At 45.0% G+C, this 25,715-nt stretch overlaps 1 protein-coding gene across 4 annotated transcripts in view; it reads right to left on the bottom strand.

The window, feature by feature from the left end:
• The window catches only part of HELLS (helicase, lymphoid specific), a 150,422-nt gene that overhangs the window by 61,578 nt on the left and 63,129 nt on the right, over positions 1-25,715 (bottom strand). For all 4 annotated transcript variants that reach the window (XM_085863913.1, XM_085863915.1, XM_085863917.1 and 1 more), the window contains exons 9-12: positions 24,852-25,049; positions 18,782-18,964; positions 18,131-18,274; positions 17,645-17,841 (exon numbers count right to left, since the gene is read on the bottom strand). In XM_085863913.1, the coding sequence (XP_085720039.1) occupies positions 17,645-17,841; positions 18,131-18,274; positions 18,782-18,964; positions 24,852-25,049 (722 nt within the window). The remainder of the gene's footprint in view (positions 1-17,644; positions 17,842-18,130; positions 18,275-18,781; positions 18,965-24,851; positions 25,050-25,715) is intronic.

Here is a 25,715-nt window from a genome sequence, read left to right on the forward strand (position 1 = left end):
CAACGGTGCATGGGCTGCACAAACGCAGTCTCCGTGCCAGCTCAAGTGGCACACGCAATGAACACAACGAATGGATGGATGAACACAAACACGGTGCACGGGCCGCCACTGCAGGCCCGTGTTGTAGCTGCCAACAGGGCAGTTCTCGCAGCTTGCAAACTGTTGCTTTTACGATCCTGGCGCACATGGAAATGAACAGGGGGGGCAAAGCAAAAATTGAACGGGGCTGGTGAACGTGGGCAGTGGGCATGGCATGGCAAAGGTGAGCAGGCAAACACAGCCCGCAGAAGAAGGCCGCTGCAGGCAAACACAGCCGGCAGACAAACTGGCCGGCACAGGCCTCGAAGAAAAACAGCCAGCAGCTGAACTGGCCGGCACAGGCCTTGCAGCACCACAGCCAGCAGATGAAGCTGGCCAGCTTTTGCCGTTCAGTGGAGGTTGGTGGAGGGAGTGCGGTGGTGCTGGCCACTTGGAAGGCGGGCTCGGACCTACCTTCCTGTCTCCCTCCCACCTATCGCCTTTGCCTGTCACTGTACATACCCACTCCCTTAATTTGTCAAACCCAATTTAGCCCCAACTTATTTTTTTTATTTTTTTATTTTTACTTCCCCACTATAAATCGTCCCCTAACCCCCTTTATCGTCCTTGTTCGGCTAACCTATCCTGTCACCTAGCCTACTCCCAACCCCTACGTTCCCTTCCCGGAGGGGAATAAGGGAGAGCTAACGTCCTGTGTCGAGGCCCAACTCAAGCCTCAGAATGGCCTCCCCAGAGTTCGGCGATCTTACCCAAAGTGGGTCCAGCGGCCCACAACGACAGCGAGGGGATGGATGGTGCGGAGGGGTACACTTCCTAATCTACCCTATCCATTTAACTGTTAAACTACCCCGGGGCTTTCAACAAGCGCCTCTCGCTTAAACTATTGGTTCTAACAACCCAGATTCCCGTCGCCTGTGTTGGTGTCCTTACAATTTCGGGCCTCGCCCCCCAATTTTCTCTCCGTGCCCTCACACGGTCTCCTGGCTAGGACACGTGGCTCCCTTTGGCAGGCACGACCCTCTGCCGAATCTCCCGCTATGGCACCCCCGGGCACTACACTGCCTCTGAGCCTACCAGCTCCCTAACACCGGGGAGTGCCCCCCATGGCACCTCCCCTGAAACGCACACGTGGCAGGCCGGCCTCCCGGGCCCCTTTCCGAGGGTCACCCGTGCCCACTGCACTGCCCACGCGGCTAATGGCGCCCCGGGCCCCCGCACCAAGCAGGCGCACCCGTGCCCACTACTCTATCCCGGCCCCCCATGGGCCCTTGGCCTACCGCGGCCGACTAGCCTGGTGCCCGGGGTACCCACTCAGCGATACTCACCTTCGCAGCCACGCTTCCAAGCCCGTCAACAGGGCTCCTGCACCCCCTCCAAATGGGTCTCGAGCCTACTTTCCCACCAACAACAAAACGACCTCCATTTTTCAATTTGACTAACCCAGCTAACTCACTCTACACTGACCCCGGGGTCCCTTGGGCGGGAGTCACTCCTCCCCCCAATCACTCATCGCACCATGCATTCCCCATTCACTCCACACACACAGACCCGCTGGCCTCACTCACTCAACATGTACACGTACTCACCTCACAACCCACAACTCTTCAACACACACACCGCTGAACTCTGCCATCCTCCTAACTACATCCCCTAACTAACTCGTGCTCCCACGTCGTCCCTTAAACTAGTAGCACGTTCCTTTTAACACTACGTAGCTAAACTACGTCAACTCTACACACTCAAAGTCTGTCTCTGTCTCCAAATCAAAAATTCATTTTATTTCCCCACCTAAATCTGGCTACAATCCCTCTAACTAATCCATTCCACGGACTCCATGAGGACTTACCCCTGCCCCATGGAGTCGGTCTAACTAAGCTAACCCTTCCCCCTAACTAGTTTTCATCCTGTGCCCAGGTAAGGGGGTCTTTCACCCCTTGCCCAGGAATCCTTTGCACCCGAAAGTGAGGCTTGGCTTTCTTTTTTTTCTTTTTTTTCATGCGCAGCGCCTGCGCGGAAACTCAGAGCTCGCGCACTTTGCACCTGCCCGTGACGTCATGCAGCTGCACGTGTTCCTCGTCCCTCCTTGGACGGGACCATCCGGCAGAGATACCCCTCCTGCCGGATTCCAACCCCACGTGCAGCCATGACGTCACCGTGCGCATAAAAAAAACAAGCCCCACGTCTCGAGGGGTTTTCCACGCGAACACATGTGCTTTGCCCGTTGGAGCTTAACACACACGATCGCGTGGAGAACCCGTCCGGTCCAAATCCATTTACCTGCCTAAACTTTGTCCGTCCGCGGGATCGGCAAATCCACCGCGTGCGTTTCCGGACCGGGACTTCACTCTCGCAAGCGAGCACGTGGGGGCCTCGTGCGTTGCACAGCACGGACCTCGTGCTCAATGCTGGGTGAACCCGGCACGGTCCTCGAAACAACTACAGCCGCTACTCGGCTTTCGTTTCTCCCATGTCGCCGTCTCCATTCAACCCACGCACACCTGCGTGTCACGACGCACACAGTCCACTCCATCACATTCACACCGGGAGATGCGGCTGCGTGCTCCCGCATGCCAACCGACATCTCCCTCACATACCGCTCTCTCACACACACGGTCTCCCTTGCACACAGCGACCTTGCACACGGCCGTTCACTCACGCGTGCCTCACTACTCTCACACCGTGCCTCATCCACACACGCGGGGGCACTCACCCGCGGTACCTCGCTCATACTCCGTGCCTCATCCACACACGGCGTGCTGGGAAGCACGCACTCTGGCACCATCGCCACCACCCCACTCACACACGGGGTCGCTTCCACACACGGTGCCGCACTCACACCTTGCACCACACACACAGGGACAACCACACTGGGGATTTGTGTCCCCACAAGGGTCTCCGGGGCCTCTATACCCCCCAAGCTCTCCGTGCACCCGTCCACAGCACTCCTCCCCTCGAACTCGCAAAGCACGACCGAACCCACCTGGTCGTGACTCACCTCAAGGGGGCAGACTCCCTCCCCTCGTTCCTGGAGGAGGCCATCCAGGTGCTCGCACTGGGTCTCTACCCAGTCCGCCAGCTCACCCCCATTATCCTCCACTACCTCCGTGTGTGTGTGCGCGTCACTTACCCCGTCTTCATCGTGTTTATTGGTCTCTGCTTCTTTCTGGCGTCTTTTCCCTTATCTTTATGTAGGTCAACCTTGCTTTCTCTTTAAGTCGCTCCCGTCCTTCCCTGTTTTTCACTCCTTGCTCTTTCACGATCTCCGCGTACCTCATCCTTGCTCTCCGTATTAATTGTTCTTTTCTCTCCCTCGCAATTACTTTCACCTCGTCTCTTGTCTCCCGAATTACTTTTTCCTTACCCGCCTCCACCGCGGGCCCGACAGCCGTTGCACCCCCTCCCAGCTCGTTCGTTCCGACACGTGGAGTCGCCATTTTGAGCTCCCTCGTCACGGCCTTCATGCCCGCCTGCAGGCATCGGCCCATGTTCTGCGTCTCACCCCGTAGTTCTTTCATTTCTTTTTTCATTTGCTGTGTATTCGCATCCATCGTCGTTTTCACTTCATTCATATTCGCATCCATCTTTTCGTTCATGCCTTTCATTTCCGCATTCATTTGTGCCAGCATGGTGAATAGCTGGGCCATGTCGGGTGCGCTTGAGTGAGCCATTTCGGCAAGGGTTGGGGAAGGGTTTTGATGGAGAGGGGGGGGGAGGTGTCATACACTGCGGCCGCTGCCGCACCCATTTCAGGTTCTGGGTTTAGTTGGGCGAGTCCGTGTTCCTGCACAATCAACATTTCCTGCTCGGGGATTCCATCCTGGGCCATGGATCCTACACATTCTACATCCATTTCTAATACCCCCGGCTCCCGCTCGCCTTGAGACGCCATCTTGCTTCTCGTGAAGGGTTAATTTGCTCGCTCGTAATTTGGAGGGAATCGGGGGTCGCTTCTCTCACCCCTGGACCGATTCCCGTGAATTTCGCTGGAGACAGGAGAGCCCGTTTTCCTGTTCTCCGATACCAGTGCCGCGAGGAGGGCGATGAATTCGTATCCCACTCCTGACACCAGTGTTGCGGTCTTCGCGCCCGCCGGCGTGCGAACGGCCACGTAACTCGAATCGCGGCACGCCGCCCACCGGACGGACAATCCAGTCGTGACCCTCTCGACTAACGCCGGGAACCAGTCACGGGTGGGACCTTCGGTCTCACCGCGATCGAGCCAATCAGCCCCGCGTGGGATAGGGTTGCTCGCCAAATTCGAACTACCTAAGTACCCACGCGGAGGGTAGACCGGGCGATCGCACCAGGCCGCAGGTCGATCTCGGACACGGGCCACTTGCGACCCGTTCCGTACTATCAGAATAACCGAGCGGTGTTATCGTCGACCTCGACGGTTCGATTAATTATCGGGCGTATTCAGCCCACTACCAACCCTTTACGTGAAGCAAGATGGGGATTCAATGGAGGAAAAGACGAAGCGAAGCGGGAGAACAGTTCAACAATAAAGCACATTTATTCGCGACGAACGGAAAGCACACAAATACAATTCCACCAAATGCACACAAAAAAAGAAAACACAATTCCATTTACACAAAAAGCAAACATAAAAGTGAAAACACAGTGCAGAGCTAATACCGACTACCGAGCACACGGCAACACTTATACAATTCTACTTCACAGACGGCGCCGACAACACATACCCAAAACCAAGGAAAAGAAATACCTCAAGAATGAGGTAGGCCTGGGGCCGAGACCTGGTCGGGCCTACCCGTCTGGTGATGAGACGCGGAGCGGCGATGGCCCCGCAACCCGCGGGCCTCGTGGACAGTGCCTGGCAGGGGTGGGAACGGGGCCCCCTTGGTCGCACTATCTCAGCGCGGGGGGGAAACAGGAGGGGGTTGCTGATGCTCGGGGTATAGAGGATCTTTATTATGTGCGCGACGAGCGTCTCCACCTCGGCCAGGTCGCGCTGCCGGCCTCCCAGGGGTGCAGCTCCCTGCACGACGCGAGCACCCCCTCGTCCGCCCTCGCCGCCTCTCCACAGCTTGTCCCCTCCGTTCCGACTTCAACGCACACGACGAGCAGCTCCACCGCCCGCGAAGTCTTTACTCTCTGCTCCGACTCCTTCGCCCCTCGTTCCGACCTTTACTACTCCTTTGACTGACGAACACCGTCCTTTATCCCCCCGTAACTCGCCTTTGACCCCCTCCCTTTGACCTTTCACCTCGCTCCCCATTGGCCCGAGAAAAAGTGGGCGTGAAGGCTTTTTGATCCACAAATTTGCATATATCGATCGCCCTGGGGGCGGGGCCAATTCGCCCCTCGCTCACCGATTGGACGGCAAAAAGTGGGCGTGTGTCGTTTTGGATCCGTTTTTGAAGCAGAAAATCCGTGATTTTGTACACGCTGTTCGACGCGCGTTCTGCATGAGTCCAACACCGGTACCCACAGCGGGGCAAGAACGGTGGCGATGCTACGGTTGTGAGGTGTGTGCGTGAAGGTCGTGGCGGTTGTGGTGAAGCGGTGGTTGTGGTCGGTGGTTGATGTTGTGGTTGTGATCATGGCGGTTGGTCCAAAATAAAGATAGTAAAAGAAAAACGGCTATCCTGAAGAGTCGCAGCACGTATAAATGACATGTATTCCCACTAGACAACGGGTTTGGGCCTAACTACACATGCACTTACCGAGATACCTCACCTAAGGGACCTGAATGGTGGTTTGCGAATCTGGTAACCACAACACTATATATACATATATATATATATATATATATATATATACATATACATATATATATATATATATATATATATATATATATATACATCATTGTGCCTGAAAAACAAAAAAAAACACACACACACACCTTTTAAGTTCCAAACTCCAAACCCGGGGTGCAAATAAAACTTTGTGTGAAACGCAGGCTATGTTGCCGTGGCTTCACGCAGGGGTGTGGGGGACCAGGAGGGATGCGATTTCTTGATGTAAATGTGTACAGTGTTGCGTCACCTCGTGGTGACAGAGAGAATTACAATTTCTTTTTCTACCTGAGCAATGCTGACGTTAAGGCACTCTTCACACTGGTAAATTTGTCGTCCTTCCCTTCTACCCTCGCCCTTCCCCACTCTCCAACAGGCCTGTCAAAGCCTGTCATCAGGTGTGCGACATTTCCAGCGGGAAGGGATATCAGGCCGAACGGGGGACAAAGGGGGGGGGGTGGCGGGACATGAGGATGGGGAAGGGTTAAAGCACTCGATGCATGGGTAAATTTGGCAAACAGGACGACAACTTGGTCTGTCAGCAAAGTGACAGGTAGCTCTGCTAGTGTTTCAATAAACCTATCATGAAGGACCCTCCACACATTCATCACCGGCCCAATTATCACCCTAACATTCTAAATAAAACCCAACCTTGATAACTAAGCCTGTATGACGACACCACTTCGGCTCTTCAGACCAAATTCCCATCACCACCATATATCTTTGTTTACCTTACCAACCCCCACACTCCCCTCATCCCCAAACACCTTATTTAACATTTTGGGTCAGCTGATTTAGATGGGCTGCATCTGTTTTACTCTGAACATCCATGGAAAGACATTTTCTCCATGTGCAAAATTTCAGTTATCTCTCAAGCAAAAACATCTTTCATCACACATTATCAGATACGTTAGCCTTTTGCCATTTGAGTAATCATTTCTTCTGTTCCTTTGCCAAATGTATTTCGCGTAAATTATGCGAATCATCCTTTATTCTGTTGGTCAATGCAGACAATTCCACTATCCACTCTTCTACCTATTACAGACCTCAGACAGTCTCCTCCCATTCACTTGTTGGTGACCACTTTACAACTTCAAACTCGCTCAATTCCCATTGGGATTCTCCTGCAATCCTAAGTCCAAAGCTGACACATTTGTCACTATTCACAGCCAATGCAGGTGCCGCTGATACTGGTAAAAGTCCTCTCACGTAGCATGCCAGTACTTCTTGCAAACACCTTTGGCACATGACATAAATAAATCCAGTGGAGCCCATGTGGTTCCTGCTATAGTCATGAAAATGTGTGCCCAACAACTGGCTTGTGTTCTTACCAAATTACAATTAATTATCCTACTTCTCAGGTATCTATCCCTGATCATGGAAAGATGCTTCTGTTCGCCCAGGATAAAAGAAAGACAATTCTTTGGACCCCACAAAATAATGTCCAATACTCTTATGCTTACGATCTTCAAGGTACGGAAAACAATCAACAGCAACTCATTTTCAACCTCGAGTTCTCATCTCTGCTCAACGACCACCAATATGGCATTTGTCAGGAAATGCCTACCAGTGGGTGACCTGTTCATCTTTGCTATGCACTTGAAGTAAAGCCTTTGATAAGGTTTGGCATAAAGATTTTTTTGCCAAACTGTATAGGTTTGGGATTCACCTTACTGATCACCCGGGTAAAAAGCTTTCTTTCTGGGTACTCCATCTTTACGTGTGTGGATGGCATTCTTCCTAAAAGGCTCCATATAAATTCCCCAAGGCTTTGTCATCTTACCCATCCTGTTCCTGACTTCCTATAAATTCCCTAAGGCTTGGTCATCTCACTCACCCCGTTCTTGATTTTCATCAATGACCTTCCATCTGCTGCAGTCAACCCTGAACACCCCTTTGCTTACGATTCCACTATCCACCCTTATACCTGTTACAGATCACAGGCAGTCTTCCCCCATTCACTTTTTGCTGACCACCTGACAACTTCAAACTCACTCAATTCCGAATGGGATTCCATCTTGAAGTGCGGCTCAGATGCAGAGATGCCAACTTTTGGAAATCAGAATTAGGGAGGATTTTCAACCGACACCAAATAATGTGCGCGAAGCGCACATCTCGAGCGCGGAGCGCTCGACCCTTGCGGCGGGGTCCAGGGCCCGCCTTTGGGCCCTGGAAGCTCTGGGGTTCTAGATGCTCTCTAGTGCCCTCTGAGCCCTATTTTGGAGCATTTAACATGTTAAGAATTCCCACTTTTTGAACAAAAAAAGGGGAAAATTGTGCACTTTTTAATGTTACATGTATGTTAATATTAGTAAGTTAGGGGACAATCAAAGATTAACAAAAAGCACAAAAGAAGCAATATTTTTCTTACCTTACTGGCTGGTACTACTGCTGCTTGCTTTTTCCATGGCAGCTTTGCTGAGTGACAGCTGTGTGGCTCTTTTAGCCCTTCTGATTATGTCTTTGCTGTATTCTCTCTGGTAGCAAGGGGTGTTATGAGCTAGTTTTTCAATTAAGAGAGCTTCCAGGGTTTTGACACTCAAATTGGGACGAAATTCAGTATGATTCTTCCGTACAAGACTGAGTGCCCGCTCACATGATGCGTTCGAATGAGGAATGACCAAGATTCCCTTCATCACTTTGCTCAAATTAGGATACTTCTTGGCACCAGTGCAGGGATCTGTGAGCTGTGAAATCCGATGCCACTGCTCATCCACTCTCACTGTCTCAGTAGCAATTGTAGCTATGGAGGCGTCTGCCTGGTCGTGAGCGAATTCACTCTCAAGACTGTCTATGTCACTATCACCGCCACTGAACAGACAGGGGAATTTCTTGATGAAAAACTCCACACAGTCAAACCCCACTTCTTGGTGTAGCTTAACATCCAGCACCTGAGCATGCTTGGCTAATTCATCATCTAGCGGACAGGTTTTGAAGATATAATTGCAGGCTTTCACATAATATGAGCGAACTGCACTGGAAGAAACCTTTGGATGTCTGACTCACTCAGAGTGAAGGTGGATTTCTTGAGACTCCTTTGTTCCCTTATATACAGTTTGGCATCGTTCCCAATCATGAGGTCCTCATCATTCTTCTGATGATTTCTGTCAGAGAAGGGTACATTTACCAGAGCAACCGATGACACCGATGGTTTCAAAAACCGTACGAAGATATCTTTCAGAAGACCATTCAATTCTCCGTGCAGGAGATGAATACAGGGTTCGTCTCTTTGGAGCAGAAGATTCCCCTTCTCAAAAAGCTTGTTAGCATATCGAAGGAAGAAACAATAGAGTTTTGTTTGTGGAGACAAGAACATCCTGTTGACACGTTTTTCTCTAGATTCCTGCACAGTGTTTGAGGAAGATGCGCTTTTAGTTGTAGAACTCGTAGTACACTTAGCCGCAGGGCGATCACACTTGCGTTTACTGCCAGCAGAAGAGGTCAGACTCGTAGTACCAGATCCAATTTTACGTTTGAGGAGAGAGCTTGAGGTAGGTGCAGCCAAGGAAGAAGACCTCTGATTCGAAGGTTTTGCTGAGCTTCTATCAAGTGATTTGGCAAAAGCAGAACTTAACTTGGGTCCTTCTTTGCCTGTAGATGGGACTATCACAGTCTTTCTCGACTCTGAAGGGATCTGCTTTGTAGATGAACGTGATGAAGGGCCGGTGATGCTACCTGCTCTCAGCATTGGTTTTGGTGCTGTCCCTGCTGTCTTCTTCACAGCAGATACTGCAGTGGTAGTGGTGAATGCTGCTCCACTAGTGCTTGATCCTGCAGTGCCAGTACTGGCAGTAGATACAGTGCCGTCCTTCTTGCTCGTTGGCTACAGTTAGTTGCATTTTTCTTCGTACTTCTTCTTTGAAGAAGAGGCGAAGTGGCTCCCACTGTTCAATCAGCCTGTCTAGGCACTGACCAAGGGACAGCCACCTTGTTGCGACATGCTTCAGAATCTTGTGTCGGGGCATCACAGAGTTCTTGCAGTGCTTTCACTCCTTTGACGCGTTTACTACTTTTGTCCAAGTAGTAGTAAATATCGATGAGAAAGTCATCTAATTCAATGGGTAAGGCCTGAGCCGCCTTCTTGGCCGTATTGTGCATCATATGGCAAGGGCATCCCATGATGTAGCACTCTGGATTTTGTTTGTGGATATAAGCAGCGACTCCTTTGTGCTTGCCCACCATGACAGAGGCATTATCAGCACAAAAGGAAACACAATTTCCCCACGGAATTTTCCTGTCACTGAACTCATGATCAAGCAGTTTGAAAATGTTTTCTCCAGTGGAATCTTGTTTGCACGCAGACAAACTTAGCAAACCTTGCTTCACAATCCCAGCACTGTTGTCATAGTACGAAATCAGGACAGGATATAGCTGGGCCTCACCACTGTCATTGCTACCGTCTGTAGCTAGGCTAAATGGAGCTAGTCTAGCAATATCGGCAATAGATGAAGCAGTAACATTTGACAACTCACCAATTACACTGGTCAACAACAAATTTGTTGTCTGCATTTTTTAAGCTGATTTGGGACGAATCTGATGCGCTGAATCCAAAACTCACATTAGTTTTGTTCAATCAGGTCAAGTTTTTGAGATATGGCCACATGTCGTTTTTTACATTTTTGTTCACATGTACGCATGTGTGGAGCATTTTAGAAGTAGTTGGGTGGGGTAAAATGTCATGTCAAATAATTGTTTTAATTGGAAATAATTATTTTAATGACAAGAAGTATTCAGGTACGATAGTTCTAGGTGATTATGTCGAAAAGGGATCAGTTTGAAGTCATAAAACCTCAAAATCTTCCAAAAATTGGTGAGGCAAAGCATAAAGTTCGTGGATCAAAACTAAAGTTAATGGGGCAGATTTTGTAATAATGTGATACAAAAAAGTTGTATTTCTTGAAATAACGAACTCTGAAGAATGTACAATACCTACATGCGCCAATTTATGACATGCGCTTCTGCTCAAGCTTGGAGTGCCACAGTACGAACCCAAAGATTGGAGACTGTTCATTGACAGCAGCAAGCGATCACTGAAATGTGTTCTGCTACACAACGGCAACCAGTTTCCCTCTGTACCCATCGCTCACTCGACTACACTGAAGGAGAAGTATGAAGCGGTGAAGTACGTGCTGGAGAAAATTGGTTATGATCAGCATAAGTGGTTTATTTGTGTTGACCTGAAGATGGTGAACCTTTTGTTGGGACAACAGTCTGGCTTCACCAAGTACCTGTGTTTTCTGTGCATGTGGGATAGTAGGGACCGTGCTCAGCATTACACGAAGAAGGACTGGCCTGTGCGGGAGGAATTGGTGCCATGCAAAGAAAGGAACGTCATCAACGACCCTCTGGTGGACAGAGACAGAATACTCTTCCCACCGCTGCACATCAAGCTCGGCTTAATCAAGCAGTTCACCAAGGCTCTGGACAAAGATGGTGACTGCTTCACTTACTTGTGCCAGGCTTTTCCAGGATTGACCATGGAGAAGTTGAAAGCTGGCATCTTTGATGGTTCTCAGATCCGTCAGCTCATCAGAGATCCAGAGTTCAAAAACTCAATGAACGAAGTGGAACTGGAAGCGTGGAAGACATTTGTTTTGGTAGTGAAGAACTTTCTTGGCAACAATAAGGCCAGAAACTACGCAGAACTTGTCAACAACATGCTGACTGCTTTCAGAAACCTGGGTTGCAACATGAGCATCAAGATGCACTACCTATTTTCACATATGAACCGGTTTCCTGAGAACCTGGGTTCAATGAGTGACGAGCAGGGGGAGAGATTCCATCAGGACATGAAGGAGATGGAGACCAGGTATCAGGGTCGCTGGGACGCAGTCATGATGGCTGACTACTGTTGGAATCTGAAGAGAGACCTCCCTGCCGCTGAACATTCCAGGAGTTCGAAGAAACGGAAGTTCAAGCCCTGAAGTTTGAACAGTGGTGACGCAACATGCAATTTACTTGTACTTACCTTTATCAATGCCCACCATTCAGATGACAGTAATCGATGTTTCTATCATGTAATCAATAAATGTTGTTGGCAAAACATTTTTTTTTCTTAAAAACATGTTTAGGATGATATGTGTTGACAAAAATCAGCTGATAATGCCACAAAAATGTAATTGATTTTGTCACAAGATCTGATTTTTTCAAATCAACTTAGCACAAAAACCTGACCTGATGGAGAGAAACGGATGCCATTTCCTGATTCAGCAGTGCCAGAATACCCTAATTCACTTGTAGAAATATAGACAACATTCAGAAAGTAAAAAATTGTTGACCAGTGTTCTTTTTTTCTTCTTTGTTCTTGTTCTTTTTTTTTTTTTTTTTTTTTTTTTTTTTTTTGTTCTTGCACATCTTGCACATCTTGCAAGTTTTTGTTCTTGCACATCCATACTTTGAAGCAACTTTTGAATCTGGAAACATCTTTTGAAATAGAGGTCCAGCATGATCTGAGACTGATATGGGCAAGTTATGTTCCACAATAAATCCACTAAAGAGAAGTTCCGCTCGGGTAACATCCTCTTCCTCGCTTGTCCCTTGTTTGGTGAAATAATTCAGAAGTGTACCGGTACTCGTGCTCGAAGATCTCTCCTTTGCAATGTCTGTGTGCCGTTTGCTTCCAACGTGCTTCCGAATATCATCGCGACCTCCGTGCTCAACTGAAATATCAACGCTGCATACTGTACAATACGCATGATGAATTCCTCTTTCAGACTTTCGAATACACGGGTATTGGAGACTGTATTCGGTCTTGTACTTCTGAGACCATTTCTTGGTCTTCGTAAGCTTCTTTTCTGCCATTTCGTAATCAACATCGAGGGCTTGAAGCATCGGTAACTTCGAAGTCGATGTTCCACAGCTGCAGCGCGACTCGTAGAACTCTAGCGGCTGTTAAATTAAACACCGCACGGTGGTCGCGACCGCCGGGCTGGTACGGGGCCCAGCTGCATGCAGTGAGCGTATCGCATGCATATACACTGTGCATACATACCGCATGCACTGTATTGCACACATACCGCATGCACTAAATCTCAGTGCATGATCGCATAAGCGAGATCCAGACCCAATGTTTCGCTGCTCCTCATTTGAATTTGCAATTTTTTACGTACAATTTGGTAGCAGCGAACGTTATGGAGTTACCACATGCTATACGTAGCAGACGATGCTTTTCATTCAATTCTCATACTAGTACATTCTGATTAGTGAACAGTGCAAAAATATCAAAATTTCGGGAGGATAAGGATAGTGATCGTAAGGGCGGGAGTTTGGGTGAATTTTCGGAAGCCTCCCGATGAAATCGGGAGGGTTGGCATTGCTGCAGATGACCTGGTCTCTTTCAATCAAAGACACACACTTTTAATCTCCAACAAGATAAAAATCAATATTCCTCCTCTTCACATGTCAAGAAACAACTTAACCAATCCATGACCATTCACATGTTGGGTATCAAAGTTTCTTCTGTTCTTTTCTGTAAGCTTCCAATAATCATCATCATCATTGTTAGAAAGGCCTCCAGGAAGCTTGCCCTTCTCCTTAGTCAATAAATATTTTGCATCAAGCCAGCTCCTTCCTTACTCTTTAAGGCCCAGTCACACCTTGACATTTTAGCCAGCTTATGCCGATTTTTGGAAAATTTGTCTAAAACGCTGGTACACGTTGAATACGTTATGGGTAAGTTTTGATAACATTGAGAGCACGCTGAAAAACACTGCCATACGTCGTTGTACGCTGGCTTTAAACGTTGTACTTTTCGGTTGTCCTCAAATTTTCCATGCTTGAAATTTTAAGACTTATGCCAGCGTATGACTCACACGTTCCGCATAACGCTGGCCATAAGTTGTAGGCACGTCACGCGATCGTTGACACACGTTACTTGTAAGTTACTCATAAGTTGAAACACATCGAGGTAATGTTTAGCGTACCCGAAACTTATTTCTAACCTATGAGTAACGTGTTGTACTCCCGTTACGCGATCGGTGACACACATCGACACACGTTACTTGTAAGGTGCTCATAAGTTGAAATACATCAAGGCAATGGTTAGCATCAGTGTTCCAGACTTCCTGGTTTTATTTATTTATTTATTTTTCTTCCTTTCTTCGGTATGATGGTGATTTTGACACTTCGATTTCTAGTGCAGTTATAATATAATATAATCAATAGGCTGCCGCTCAACGATTTAAATTATAATCGCACTGTACACTGAACACCGTCATACCGAAGGAAAAAAAAAAAAACCGGGAGTCTGGAACACTGACTCAAACCATTACCTTGACGCGTTTCGACTTATGAGTACCTTTCAAGTAACATGTGTCGATGTGTGTCAACAATCGCATATCGTGCGTACAACTTATTCCCATCGCATGCGGAACGTGTGTCATATGGCAAGTACGTCGTAAAATTTTCAACATGTTTAAAATTACAAGACGTACTCCATTTAATACGACGTATGATAGCATACTTTAGCGTTCTATTCACGCATACCAAACTTACCCATACCGTATTTGACGTGCGCCAGCGTTTTAGATGCATTTATCAGAGGTCGGCATACGCTGGCAAGATCGCCAAGGTGTGACTGCGATGTTGACACTTCCACTTCTGTGGCGGTTATGATTTGAATCGTTGTGCGGCAGCCTTTCCATAACCTACGCCACGTCATCGTCGGCGATGCGTGCAGCGTGCTATGCACAAGTTAGACTATCGTTGGGCATAGGTTGTGAAGGCCGACAACAGGTTCAGCATTCGTTGGTATAAGTTATCTTTAACACAACGAAACGTTCTGTATCCATTTCTAATACGTTATGCATAAGACCAAGTCGTTATGAATATGTCCGAATCTTTAAAAAAAAAACATCAAAAGTTCAACGTAAGCCAGCGTTTTACATACATTTTAATACGTTGCCATTGCTGGCTAAAACGTCAAGGTGTGACTGGGCCTTTACAAAGTCAAGGTTAGGCCCATGGTAGAATACTGCTCTCACATCTGGGGTGGTTCTCCTTATGTTCTTCGTATTCCTGACTGCATTCAGGCCAAAGCAATCAGAGCGATTGTCAACTGCTTGCTTACCAACAGCCTTTATCCTCTGGTGAGTCATTGAATGGTTTTATCACTACGACTAACTATGGTTGGTCTTAAGCAAAATCAGCTATGATTTACTTCTCCAATGCTTCACTCACTTGACCTTGACATGTCACCCTGTACACTTGTGGAATGCCCACCATACAGTACAAAGACTTTGGAGTGATTTATCCTTGGTGTTTCCTTCAACTTACAAGCTCAAAGTAATATTCTGATGAACATATTTCCCAACCATTCTCTCACTTCCCTACCTTGTTCCTTCTTACTGTTGTAGGACACCACTTAGATGACTATGAGGTTGTCCGCTCCACAGCAATGAACCATCAAAAAACTATTTAAATATGGTTCCCTTGTACCAAACATTCAGAAGCATGATGTAAATTGTAAAGAGCAACATCATTGGAAGGGAACGGTAATCCACTCATCCCCACCCCTTCCAACCAATGATTATTTTTTATTATTTATAGATATGAACAATGTACTGGATATTCAGACAATGGGACTCCTGAAGCTAATCAACTGCATGCACTTTCAAAACATTTACCTTTGAATTTAGTCTTGCTTTCTTTTTTCAAAGGACTGTGACATTTTCACATGACAAATGATGTAGGTTTTTAATTTTTTAAATATAGAACTTTGTTATGCATTTGATTGTACAAACTTCCTCGATTAAAATTATGTTTTTAATGAGACAATCTGTGTAATAATAATTTGCAGAGATAGTAAGTCGTTACATTAACAAGAGATCAGCACAGGCCAGAGCTTGTTTCCTCACGCTATAGTTTCATGGAATGCAAGAAAAGTCTGAAGGAAAAGAATCTTTGAGGAAATAGCGCTAAATTGGGGAAGGGTTAAAGTCAACCTAAATTAAAGCTGTAAATGAACAGCAATTTTAAAAAGATTGTTTATAATCATTGTTTATTAAGGTTGCTGATGAGTTGCAGGCAGGCTGGTGGCGAGTACGATGCTGGAAAGTTCATGTCATGCCAGCGATCCTTCCAAAACTTTTCTACTTATTCTTACTTAGTTTTCACTGTCCAATTTTTCAGTTCTCATTGCCCGTGCCAGCACTCACAGGCTTCCTCTTACAAACCCACATCATCTTTGGTAGCATATCCTTGGACACCTGTGGGACAGTCCCACCAACACCATGCTGGGCAAATCAGGTGAAACGTCACGCAAGTCTCTGCAGAGCCTGAGGAAGTGCTGTTCGCTCTGGGCCAGTCAGCTGATGTTTCTCACAATTTATATGTTGCTAGGAACAGTGGACAATTTTAAAATGTGCAGAAATCATGAATTTTTTCCTCTGCTTTGACTTTATTATTATAGTTTTTTGTGTACACTGTTGAGGCTCGTACAAGACCGAACGCACAGAAACGCACAACAAGGGGAGCAGGAGACAAGAGGGTGGGAGACGGAATAGAAGGAAAAAACAGTGGGGATCAGAGACATGAGATCTGTGGAAGGTAGAGGGATGGGGCAGGGAACATAGGGTATACAAGTTGGACATTACAGGGTCTTTCAGGTCCTTACACAACAGGCACTTTCAGGAAGGAAAACTGAATTTGAAGGAGGTGGGTTTAGGGTGGACTCGTGGGGGTAGAAAAGATCGTGGTTTTGGATGGGGGAAGATAAGAGATGGTGGTGAACAGCCATTTTGAACACCTGAAGGGAAGAGTGGGATTGAAGAGAGTGGGGGAGTTTGTTCCAAAGGCAGGAAAAAAGAAAAAAAAAAAAAAAAAAAAAAAAAGAATGAATTTTTTAGTGGTTGTACTTGGGGTGTGTATGGGAATGTTGTACGAAATTGGGATGGCCACTTTCAACTTAAAGTTCCCCCACCCCTCTCCCCTGCCCCTTTTAAAGCTCTTATAAGGGAGCGGGTGGTGTTTCTCGTGTAGTCAACACACAGGTTAAAGTATTATCTCTGATCTTCAAGTATAGCAAATATGTTAAGACCCCAATAAGAAAAATATGAGCAATACCCATGGGCACTCACCCGGTAGAATAATGATACTGAGGAGGAAGTCAACATGGGACGGAATCAGCAAAATGTACCAACTCGCCAATGTTATAGCAAATACCTATTTTAGGGGGGGGGACAACCCCCCTACCCCGTAAACCCCCTTCGACCCCAACTTTTTAAATAGCGTGAACAAACTTTGTTACATCACCGATGATGAAGGTTGTGGTCAGGTTTCATCGAAATTGTGCGTGTAGTTTCAGATAAGATAGCAAATACCTATTTTGGGGGGCAACCGCCCCATAGACCCCCTATTGACCAAGATTTATTTTAATGGTGTGAACAAACTTTGGTACATCACGGGTGATGAAGGTGGTGGTTAAGTTTCATTGAAATCCTATGTGTTGTTTCAGATAAGTTGCAAGTATTTGTGGATGGACGGATGGACGGACGGACGATGCGCCATCCCTCAAGCTTCCTGGAACCATGTTCCAGGTAAGCTTCAAAGCAAATCAGCAAACATTTAGGTATAATTTAATTAAAGAGAAATGTCCACATAAACTGCTCGACAATAAAAAGAATTATTTTTGAAACTAAATTATATTTCAATCTTTACTAATCATATTAAACATCTGAATATCTGTAAATGAGATTGACTACAATATGGATCCCTCTCTGTGCTGCATAACCAAATTGCATTGCAAAAGTTTGAGAAACATGTGATGGAGGCCACACTGAGAAGTTTAGAAAATGTCGGAAAAGATACAAGTAACAACACAACCTTAAACATCCAATCGGGAACATCACCTTTTCAGGTCGTCAAAGACTTCCGGAATGAGGAAGTTAAGGAGGGACCAGAGTTCTGATAGATTGTTCTGCAGGGGAGTGCCTGTGAGCAGAAGCTTATTGTCGGTATGGTACTGCTTCAGTTCACGAATGAGACGGCATTTCTTGTTCTTGATGCGGTGTCCCTCATCAAGGATCAAGTACCGCCACGAAATGTACTACATCAGACAAGAGGGAAATAATAATTTTTTTTTAAGTTTGGATACGAACCCCATAGGGCAAGGTAATGTGATTAACAACTGTGTTCCGGTGATGAACCTAAAATTAGACCGAGATGGATATACTCATTAAACATAGGAAAAACAACAAAACAGGTTTAAACTCCAGTTGATAAAGGTCTATTCATTTTAAATGCAAATGATTGCATACATTTCACGAGTTTGGGAAGTTGTGGATCTGACTAAAAAGCAAGGCCTTCTGTCAAACGAGTAATTTCTGTCTTGGCACCTGTAGGTGTTTTCGATCCTTCATCGCAATTTCATAGGAGGTGATGATAACAGGACAGATATTCAAAATGCCTTCCGGCCTGAGGATCTTCATACGCATTACTCGGCGTTCCTCCATGTTTCCGTGGTACAGCATCACCGGGATCTGAACAAATCAGACAAAATGGAAATAGTATCCCAAAGTGCATTTAATTTTTTTAAATGATTTCCAGACTGCAAGTGGTATGGAATTTTTTGTTTTAAAGAAAATAATTTATTCTACCAATGCAAGAAATACAAAATGCTACTAATAATCATAATAAAAATAAACATAATACCATTACATTCTGATTTCAATTAAATTTTTTTTTTAAAAAGTTTGATTGACCAATTACTTTAAACCACCCCAAAACCAAATTCATCATACTATCACAGCAGGGGTGTGGGTAGGAGGGGAAGGAAATAAAATAAAATAATGAAATGTTCCAAAATGAGGAACAAAATGAAGAAAGAGTGAAAAGAAAAAAAGTATTAATGAAACAAAAACAAGAACTCGCCTATTGGCAGAAGCCTGGCACCTACCTATGCATTTTATAGAAGCACCGCAGGCAAATGTATTGCTTATTAAAATGCCATATTTCATGAGTAAGACATACCCAATGCATGTGTATACCTTTGGCGTGAAGCGCTTGAACTCAGATATCCAGTTAGGAAGGGTTGAGAGGGGCCCGCACACAAAGAAGGGCCCTTTCACCTTGCACTCCACCATGAGGGCTATAAGAGCGATACATTGCACAGTCTTCCCCAAGCCCATCTCGTCAGCCAATATGGCATTGATGCCATTCTCCCAGAGCATCTTGGGTTAAAAACACAATTGCATCAAAGTGTTAAAAATAAATAAACAACAACCAAGAACAATATACATGGAAACCAATACCCTGTTTGCACCTACAAGAAAATATAATCCAGCAGAGGGTGCTTTTGTCACCCTCTGCAACTCCAAACCACGCCTTGGTAGGGCTGGAGCAGTGGGAATACTGACCCAACCAGGTAAACTCCATTCTCATCGAGCTGGGTGGAGTTTCCAGTGTATTCCTGTTCGATGTTGCCATAAGCTGTGATTCCCACTTCTTTTGTGTGAGAATAGAATGACAGACTTGGGAAAGATGATGGTTTCAAAAGGTGAAGAAGATAGAATTGTTGGCAATTTTAAAGGAATCTTTTTTGACACAATTTGGCACAGGTTGTAGTCAGTCATTTACAAGAAACGTTTTTTTTTTTTTTTCAGGGCAAACTTGCAGAGGATCAGGAGAGAAAGGTTTCAGGTACAATGTTAGGCAGTGCTGGAACAATGCACTAACTTTTGAAGGAACATTATGCTGGTGGTGGAGAAACTACAAAAAAAGAACATACAAGCTGACTAACATATCTTGCAAAAACTTCGTTTTGGCAAGATAAAAACAAGGAATCTCGATCATTTGGACCTCAGAAAAATCAACCACACACAGCTGCAATGCAAGTTATTCATTCAACACCTAATGTGCGAGTTGATTTTTAATTACATTGGCTTAGTCTGTATCCTCCCTCACATTGCATATGCAAGGTACAAACAATCTGGGCATTATGGTGGGTGGAAGGGGAATAGCATTTTGGTTGAATGGCATCTTTTGGGGCAAACGAGGTATTGACGCAAAAAGGGAATAGTTTTACATCAAATCAAAAAAAGACAAGTCTGAAGAAAACAATGGTTCACGAGCGGTATTTGACGATGAAGAATGTTTCAGAGGTCAAGGATGAGAAAATGTTATAATTTTTGACCAAGTTATAAAAATGATCAACATGATGTGGTGACAGGTTATTAGCTGCAAAATGTCGAAAACCCGGTTTCCTTTAACAACTTTCAAAATTTGACCTTTGCATAACCTTTAAAGGTCACAAAACAATGTTGTGGACATTAAAATAAGGAAACAGGATACGTGCTATAGCTTATTGGAGTTAGTTCATCAAAGGTCGAAAACCCGGTTCGATTCCCACAACTTTGAAAATTTGGCCTTTAAAGGTCAAAGGTCAAGGATTATGACCTTTGGTGCAAAACTTCCTCTGGAACATTCCAGGAACAATATAACGTCATATAGGCTACATGGCATTTCGCACTCCTCGGATTATCCATACTTTGATGAAATCAGCGTAAAAACAAACTTGAAGGGGGCGCCACGGGCAAGGTGTTCGAGATAGAGCAAAATGGTTTCAAGACTTTAGGTGGGGAATGACCTCAAGATTATGCATAAAAAAATATTGTCATCCGAGCTCTCAAAGTTTGGGCGGTCGTATGATTATGTCAAAATTTGCAATTTTCCAAGTTTTTGACCTTGTGACGAAAATGAAAAATCGGACAACGACAAGTTTTAGATAATTCATTTTGCTATTCAAATACCGAAGAACCCATTCCATTCAGTCAATTCCCTAGGAGAAGATAGATTTTTAATCCGACTACCCCCTAAAAATGGTTATTTTTTGGGTGTGGCTCCACCCTCAATGGGCGTAGCACGCCCTCATCCAGGAAAACACAACTAGACATTGATATCGAACAGATAACCAAGTTTCATCAAGATCGGATCAAAGTCCACGGAGTTATGCTCTGGACAGACAGACACACAGACATAACGAATATAGTGGTCACTCTGGCTGGCGCTCGTGAACCAATATATATATATATATATATTATATATATATATATATATATATATATATATATATATATATATATATATATATATATATATATATATATATATATATAGTCAATTGGGTTTACAAAGGATTATGTGGTATCAAAAATTTTTTTTAATTTTTTTTTTTTTTTTTTTTAGCACATTTTCAGCACATTTTTTTTTAGCAAAGCGTGAGCGATTGAGAAACATTCGATAAAGAAAAGACAGCACAATTTATTATATATACAGTAAAGCCTCAAATAATGTGGGTTCTTATATTGCAGGTTTCGACCAATCGTGGGAAACAATTGTGATCCGATTTAGTCATCAAAATATTTCATTTCGGCCAATTGCGGTTTTTGAGCTGAGTCATTGTCTGCATCCGTGTGTACGATTACCTCCCATTATGAATCTTTAGGTGTTTCTCGCACACCGTTAATTGTAGTAATCAGACCAGCATATGGGAACAACGCCAAGTTTAATAGCGAATCATTATCGAACAGGAAATGACAGACGGAGAACACTGTAATACTAGAGCTACAATATATAACTTACACACAACTGAGGCACCCAAATGTAAATGATGCACAAAATTAGTTGTGCGAAAAGGCAGAGAAAGGTTATGACAATGTGCTAAAAAAATTGAGTTGTTGGATATACGTAGGCAAGAGGTCAAAGTGCAGCATCTATGGGCCACCATTATGGGATGAATGAATCTACTGTGCAGTGAACGCAAGGTAAATGTGGTAATACGGGAGAAACCATTGTGAATTTACCCATTTGAGTGGACCGCTAATACGGGAGAAACCATTGCGGATTTAGCAATGTTTCCCGGAGGAACCCGAAGGCTCCAGTTCAACCGTGGCAGATGCCGAAGAGACATGGGATAATTTTGGAAAAGGGTGTCATCCGATACCTTCGTCTCCAAGCAGGAAAGATGTGCTCCGACTCAAGTTGACTAAGGACTATTTTACCCTCCTTCTATGTGGCAATGCAGCAGGCAAACTCATGTAGCTCAAACAGCCATTGCAAGTTCTACATCTACATAAACACCTTCCCACCTCTATCATCATCATCATTCCCAGCCAAGTCTAGTGTTTTCTATTTATAGCAGAGTACAGTATGAGTATGTAATATGTTTATCTTCACCGACATCACTGTTTTGTAAAAATAAAAAACTCATTTTGTAATAAAGTAAGAAGGTAAAGGTCTCGCATTTTTGTTATTTCAATGTTACCATAATATATATATATATATTTTGTTGCGGATCCGGGGTGGCGGGATTCTCACCCGGTCCTAGGTGCCACCCTCACCACCACCATCTCCGGGGTTTATAACGCCGGCCGGCTCAGCACAGGCCTCGGGTCACGCGCCTTCATTCGCGATACCAACGTAATCCTTGTACTTTGCCAGTTGGGGAAATAGAACCCCTGGTTACAGACTGGTTGTGCCAGATGCCGAGCGTTTTCTGCCAGTCTGTAACCATTTTGGTCTTATATGCCAATCGAACGGATCCTTCATCGACGCGACATGAATTAATCCATAGCGGCAACTTCATACGAATTAACCAGATTTATTGGGGAACATCGGGGATCACAACACAAGCAAAATTCACGACAATGGTTTTATTCACAATCCTCAACCTGTTCTTAACTATGGAACCATGGTCTACAGGTTTCGAGGGGGTCGCTACCGAAATATTCCTTATACAACACGTGCAGACAAAGACAAACAGCATGCATGAAAGACAAGACAGAGTACTTGGTGATGTCACATGGACGAGAGGAAAGTGTCAAGCAGCACGAATGTCGCCGTAACAAGCGGATGTCCACGGATTCGAACTCCCAGCTCGAACCACGCCGCGTGGCAAAATGGCGCTTGTCCTTTTGTCACAGACTTCACGCACGCGGTCTCCGCGCGCTCTGGCCCCGCACAAGTCCACCAGATAAACGATGGGCCTCAGCCGATCACTCTCCAGAGTTCAGCATACAAATCCAGGCCTGGCCCATTCACAAGACAAGGCCCAAATCGAGGTGCCGAGCTCCGCAGGCGGATCGACAACGTGTCCAGCCATGAGGTGAGTAAGGACCGTCAGAGGCTCCGGCATCTCCTCTCCTGCCTTCCCGCCTCAAAGCCCGACTTCCGCTTCGTCCTCTCAGTTCCTCTCTCTGTCGAATCACCTCTTCTTTCTCGGCCGATGGCAGACTCGACCCTCAGATTCAGCGTTCTCTCCCGGCCGATTCACCACTGCCTTTTCTTTCCTCGCTCGCCACGAAGCCGGCTGCCGTCCCTCTCACGGTAGAATCCTCGACGTGCAGGCAGCCTCTCAAAAGCACACTGCCGTTTCTCAAAACTCAATTCCTTCGTTCGCTCGTTTTGAATCACGAGCACGCTTCGAGAGCGACTATTTCCACACACTATATATACTCTTTCTTCCCTTCGTTTCTCTCTCATTTTGCTCGCTTCGACACACGAGGACCGCCTCTCTCTGCGAAGCCAACCAAAGCTGTTCCCCTTCACGTCACTTCCTCCCTTTAGCCACACCTCTCGCCAGGTCACACCCCCTCAGCCGACTGGGAGGGGCCTATCCCAGGATGGGGTAGGAATAAGAGGGATCTCTCAGTCCTCCACCACCAAACAATAAAACAACCTCTTACATCTACCGACACACATATAACGCCCATTTTACCAATAACCTATCTATACATGCATTTAATGGGGGATCTGAGATAATCCTATATTTAGTATTCCAATAAGGGCCATTTCCATAACAATATATATATATATATAATTTTTTTTTTTTTTTACATGTGCATTTCAAATGCGATGTGCATTTCTGGCTGCCGCCGGCCTTCCTCTATTTTCTCGAAGCCCAGGAACTAACCCCCCCCCCCCTTTTCCCATTGGCCCTGGGTTTTCACCATCACAGCATTTTCCAGGAATGTAACCCCTGTGATATTTGAGGGTTTATTATATACTACTGGATTGTGCTTGCATTCTGCAAGCAGATAATCTGCAATCAATTAAATGAAGAATGAGTGAGTAGTCCCTCTATGACACAAAATTGGCAAGCTTGAAGTGGTTTTTAATTGACTGATCAATACACAAACAGATAAATATATGACGTCAACAACATTGCAATCAGAGGTTATAGGTCTTATATTTGGAAACTACAGTGCCTTCAGAAAGTATTCACACCCCTCAACTTTTGTCACATTTTGTTGTGTTACAGCCTGAATTTAAAATGGATTAAATTTAATGTATTTTTGTCAACAATCTACACAAAATACCCCATAATGACAAAGTGAAAACATGTTTTTTGAAATTTTTACAAATTCATTAAAAATGAAACAAAAATTACTCATTTACACAAGTATTCAGCCACCCTCCGGGTCAATACATTGTCGAAGCACCAGCGGATGCAGCTTCGAGTCTTGTTGGATATGTCAACCAAGCAGCTTAAGCACTCAAGCAAGCACTCCAACAAAACTTTTGATAAGGAATGGCTGGCTTGGCAAGCAATTAGCAATCAGTCATATTAAACACCTCCCAGAGACACCAAAATGCCAAACTATGTCCAAATTTGAGAGATGAACACTTGTTTAGCAATCTGAACTGCTGCCAAGTTCATTCCTGGAGCTTAAATTTGTAATTCAGCTTAGTTTAAGAGATTATAGAGGTTATGGCATGTGCGGAAATTAAATAACGCCACGCATTTCTAAGCATTGCAATGTATCCAGTGATTCGAAGGTATGAACATGAGGCATTCGATGGTATGAGTGAAGAAAGTGGGGGGAAAAAAAGAAGAAAAAATGGCGAATTAAGACTCCATCGAGGGAGACGAGGTGTTATAATTAAACAAGGCTGTTAATTATGCTCAAAAGGGGTGTTTTAATTAACTCAAACACCAAATTTTCACTCATGCACTCCCTTGGATTTTCCTGAGTATGCATGCAAAGTTTCAGGCTGCTAGATTTCATGTTTTTGGAGTTACGGAGGAGACACACACAGTATTATAGATAAATCTCTCACCCGCAACCACTCCAAGCCTTCGACCTGATAAGAGCGCATGATCCCACCCGTGAAGTAACGTGGTTGCTTCAGTGGAACTTGCTGTCCGTTGAACACACGCTGTGGGTCACTTTGTTGTATATTTTTGCGCAATGAATCTGTGAGCCGGGACTTCATAGCGTCATTTGAATCATCATCATTATAATCCTGGATCTCTTTCTGAGGGAGAAAAAGGAAAAATGTTTGCTATTACAGAGTTTCACCTTTCAGGATTATCAAAGTACCTTTTGTGTTTCACTTACATCGATGTACATTTAGAAAATATTGTTTTTGATTCAATGTCTGAACTGCACCAGAATTAAACTGACTGATGCAAGCAAGCAAGCAAATATTTTAACATAATTAAAGTTGTCCTTTTCTTTTGAGAATTTTCACAATATCATGTGATGCAGATTCTTTACATTTATTATTGGCTTGAATGGCTCATTTCATTTACATATGGTACAAGGATAAAAGAGGAACCAGAGAGGAGGCTATTTCATGAAGATGGCATATCCATACCCCATAAAGTTAATCAACCAATTTACTAATCTTCAATGGACCTTTCAAATTAATCATCATAACAATCATTTTAGCCATGGCCAGCTCACTACAGGATGAAAGCCTCTCCAAGATGGCACAAATATGTTCTTGGGCTTCTCTGATCTAGTTATTTCCTGTGAACCTTGTAATCTCATCTCTCCACACGGCTTTCTGCCTGCCTCAGCCTCCTATCCAATTTCTTGATCTACATTCTGTCAATGTTATCCATCTGCCATCAATTTGCTTAACTGGATGACAAACTCATTTCCCTTTCATTTGTTTACATCACATCAAATATTGGTC

This window comes from Eptatretus burgeri, chromosome 18 (genome assembly GCF_056783735.1).
Source record: "Eptatretus burgeri isolate ZD-2024b chromosome 18, Ebu_testis_v1, whole genome shotgun sequence".
NCBI classification, from domain to species: domain Eukaryota; kingdom Metazoa; phylum Chordata; class Myxini; order Myxiniformes; family Myxinidae; genus Eptatretus; species Eptatretus burgeri.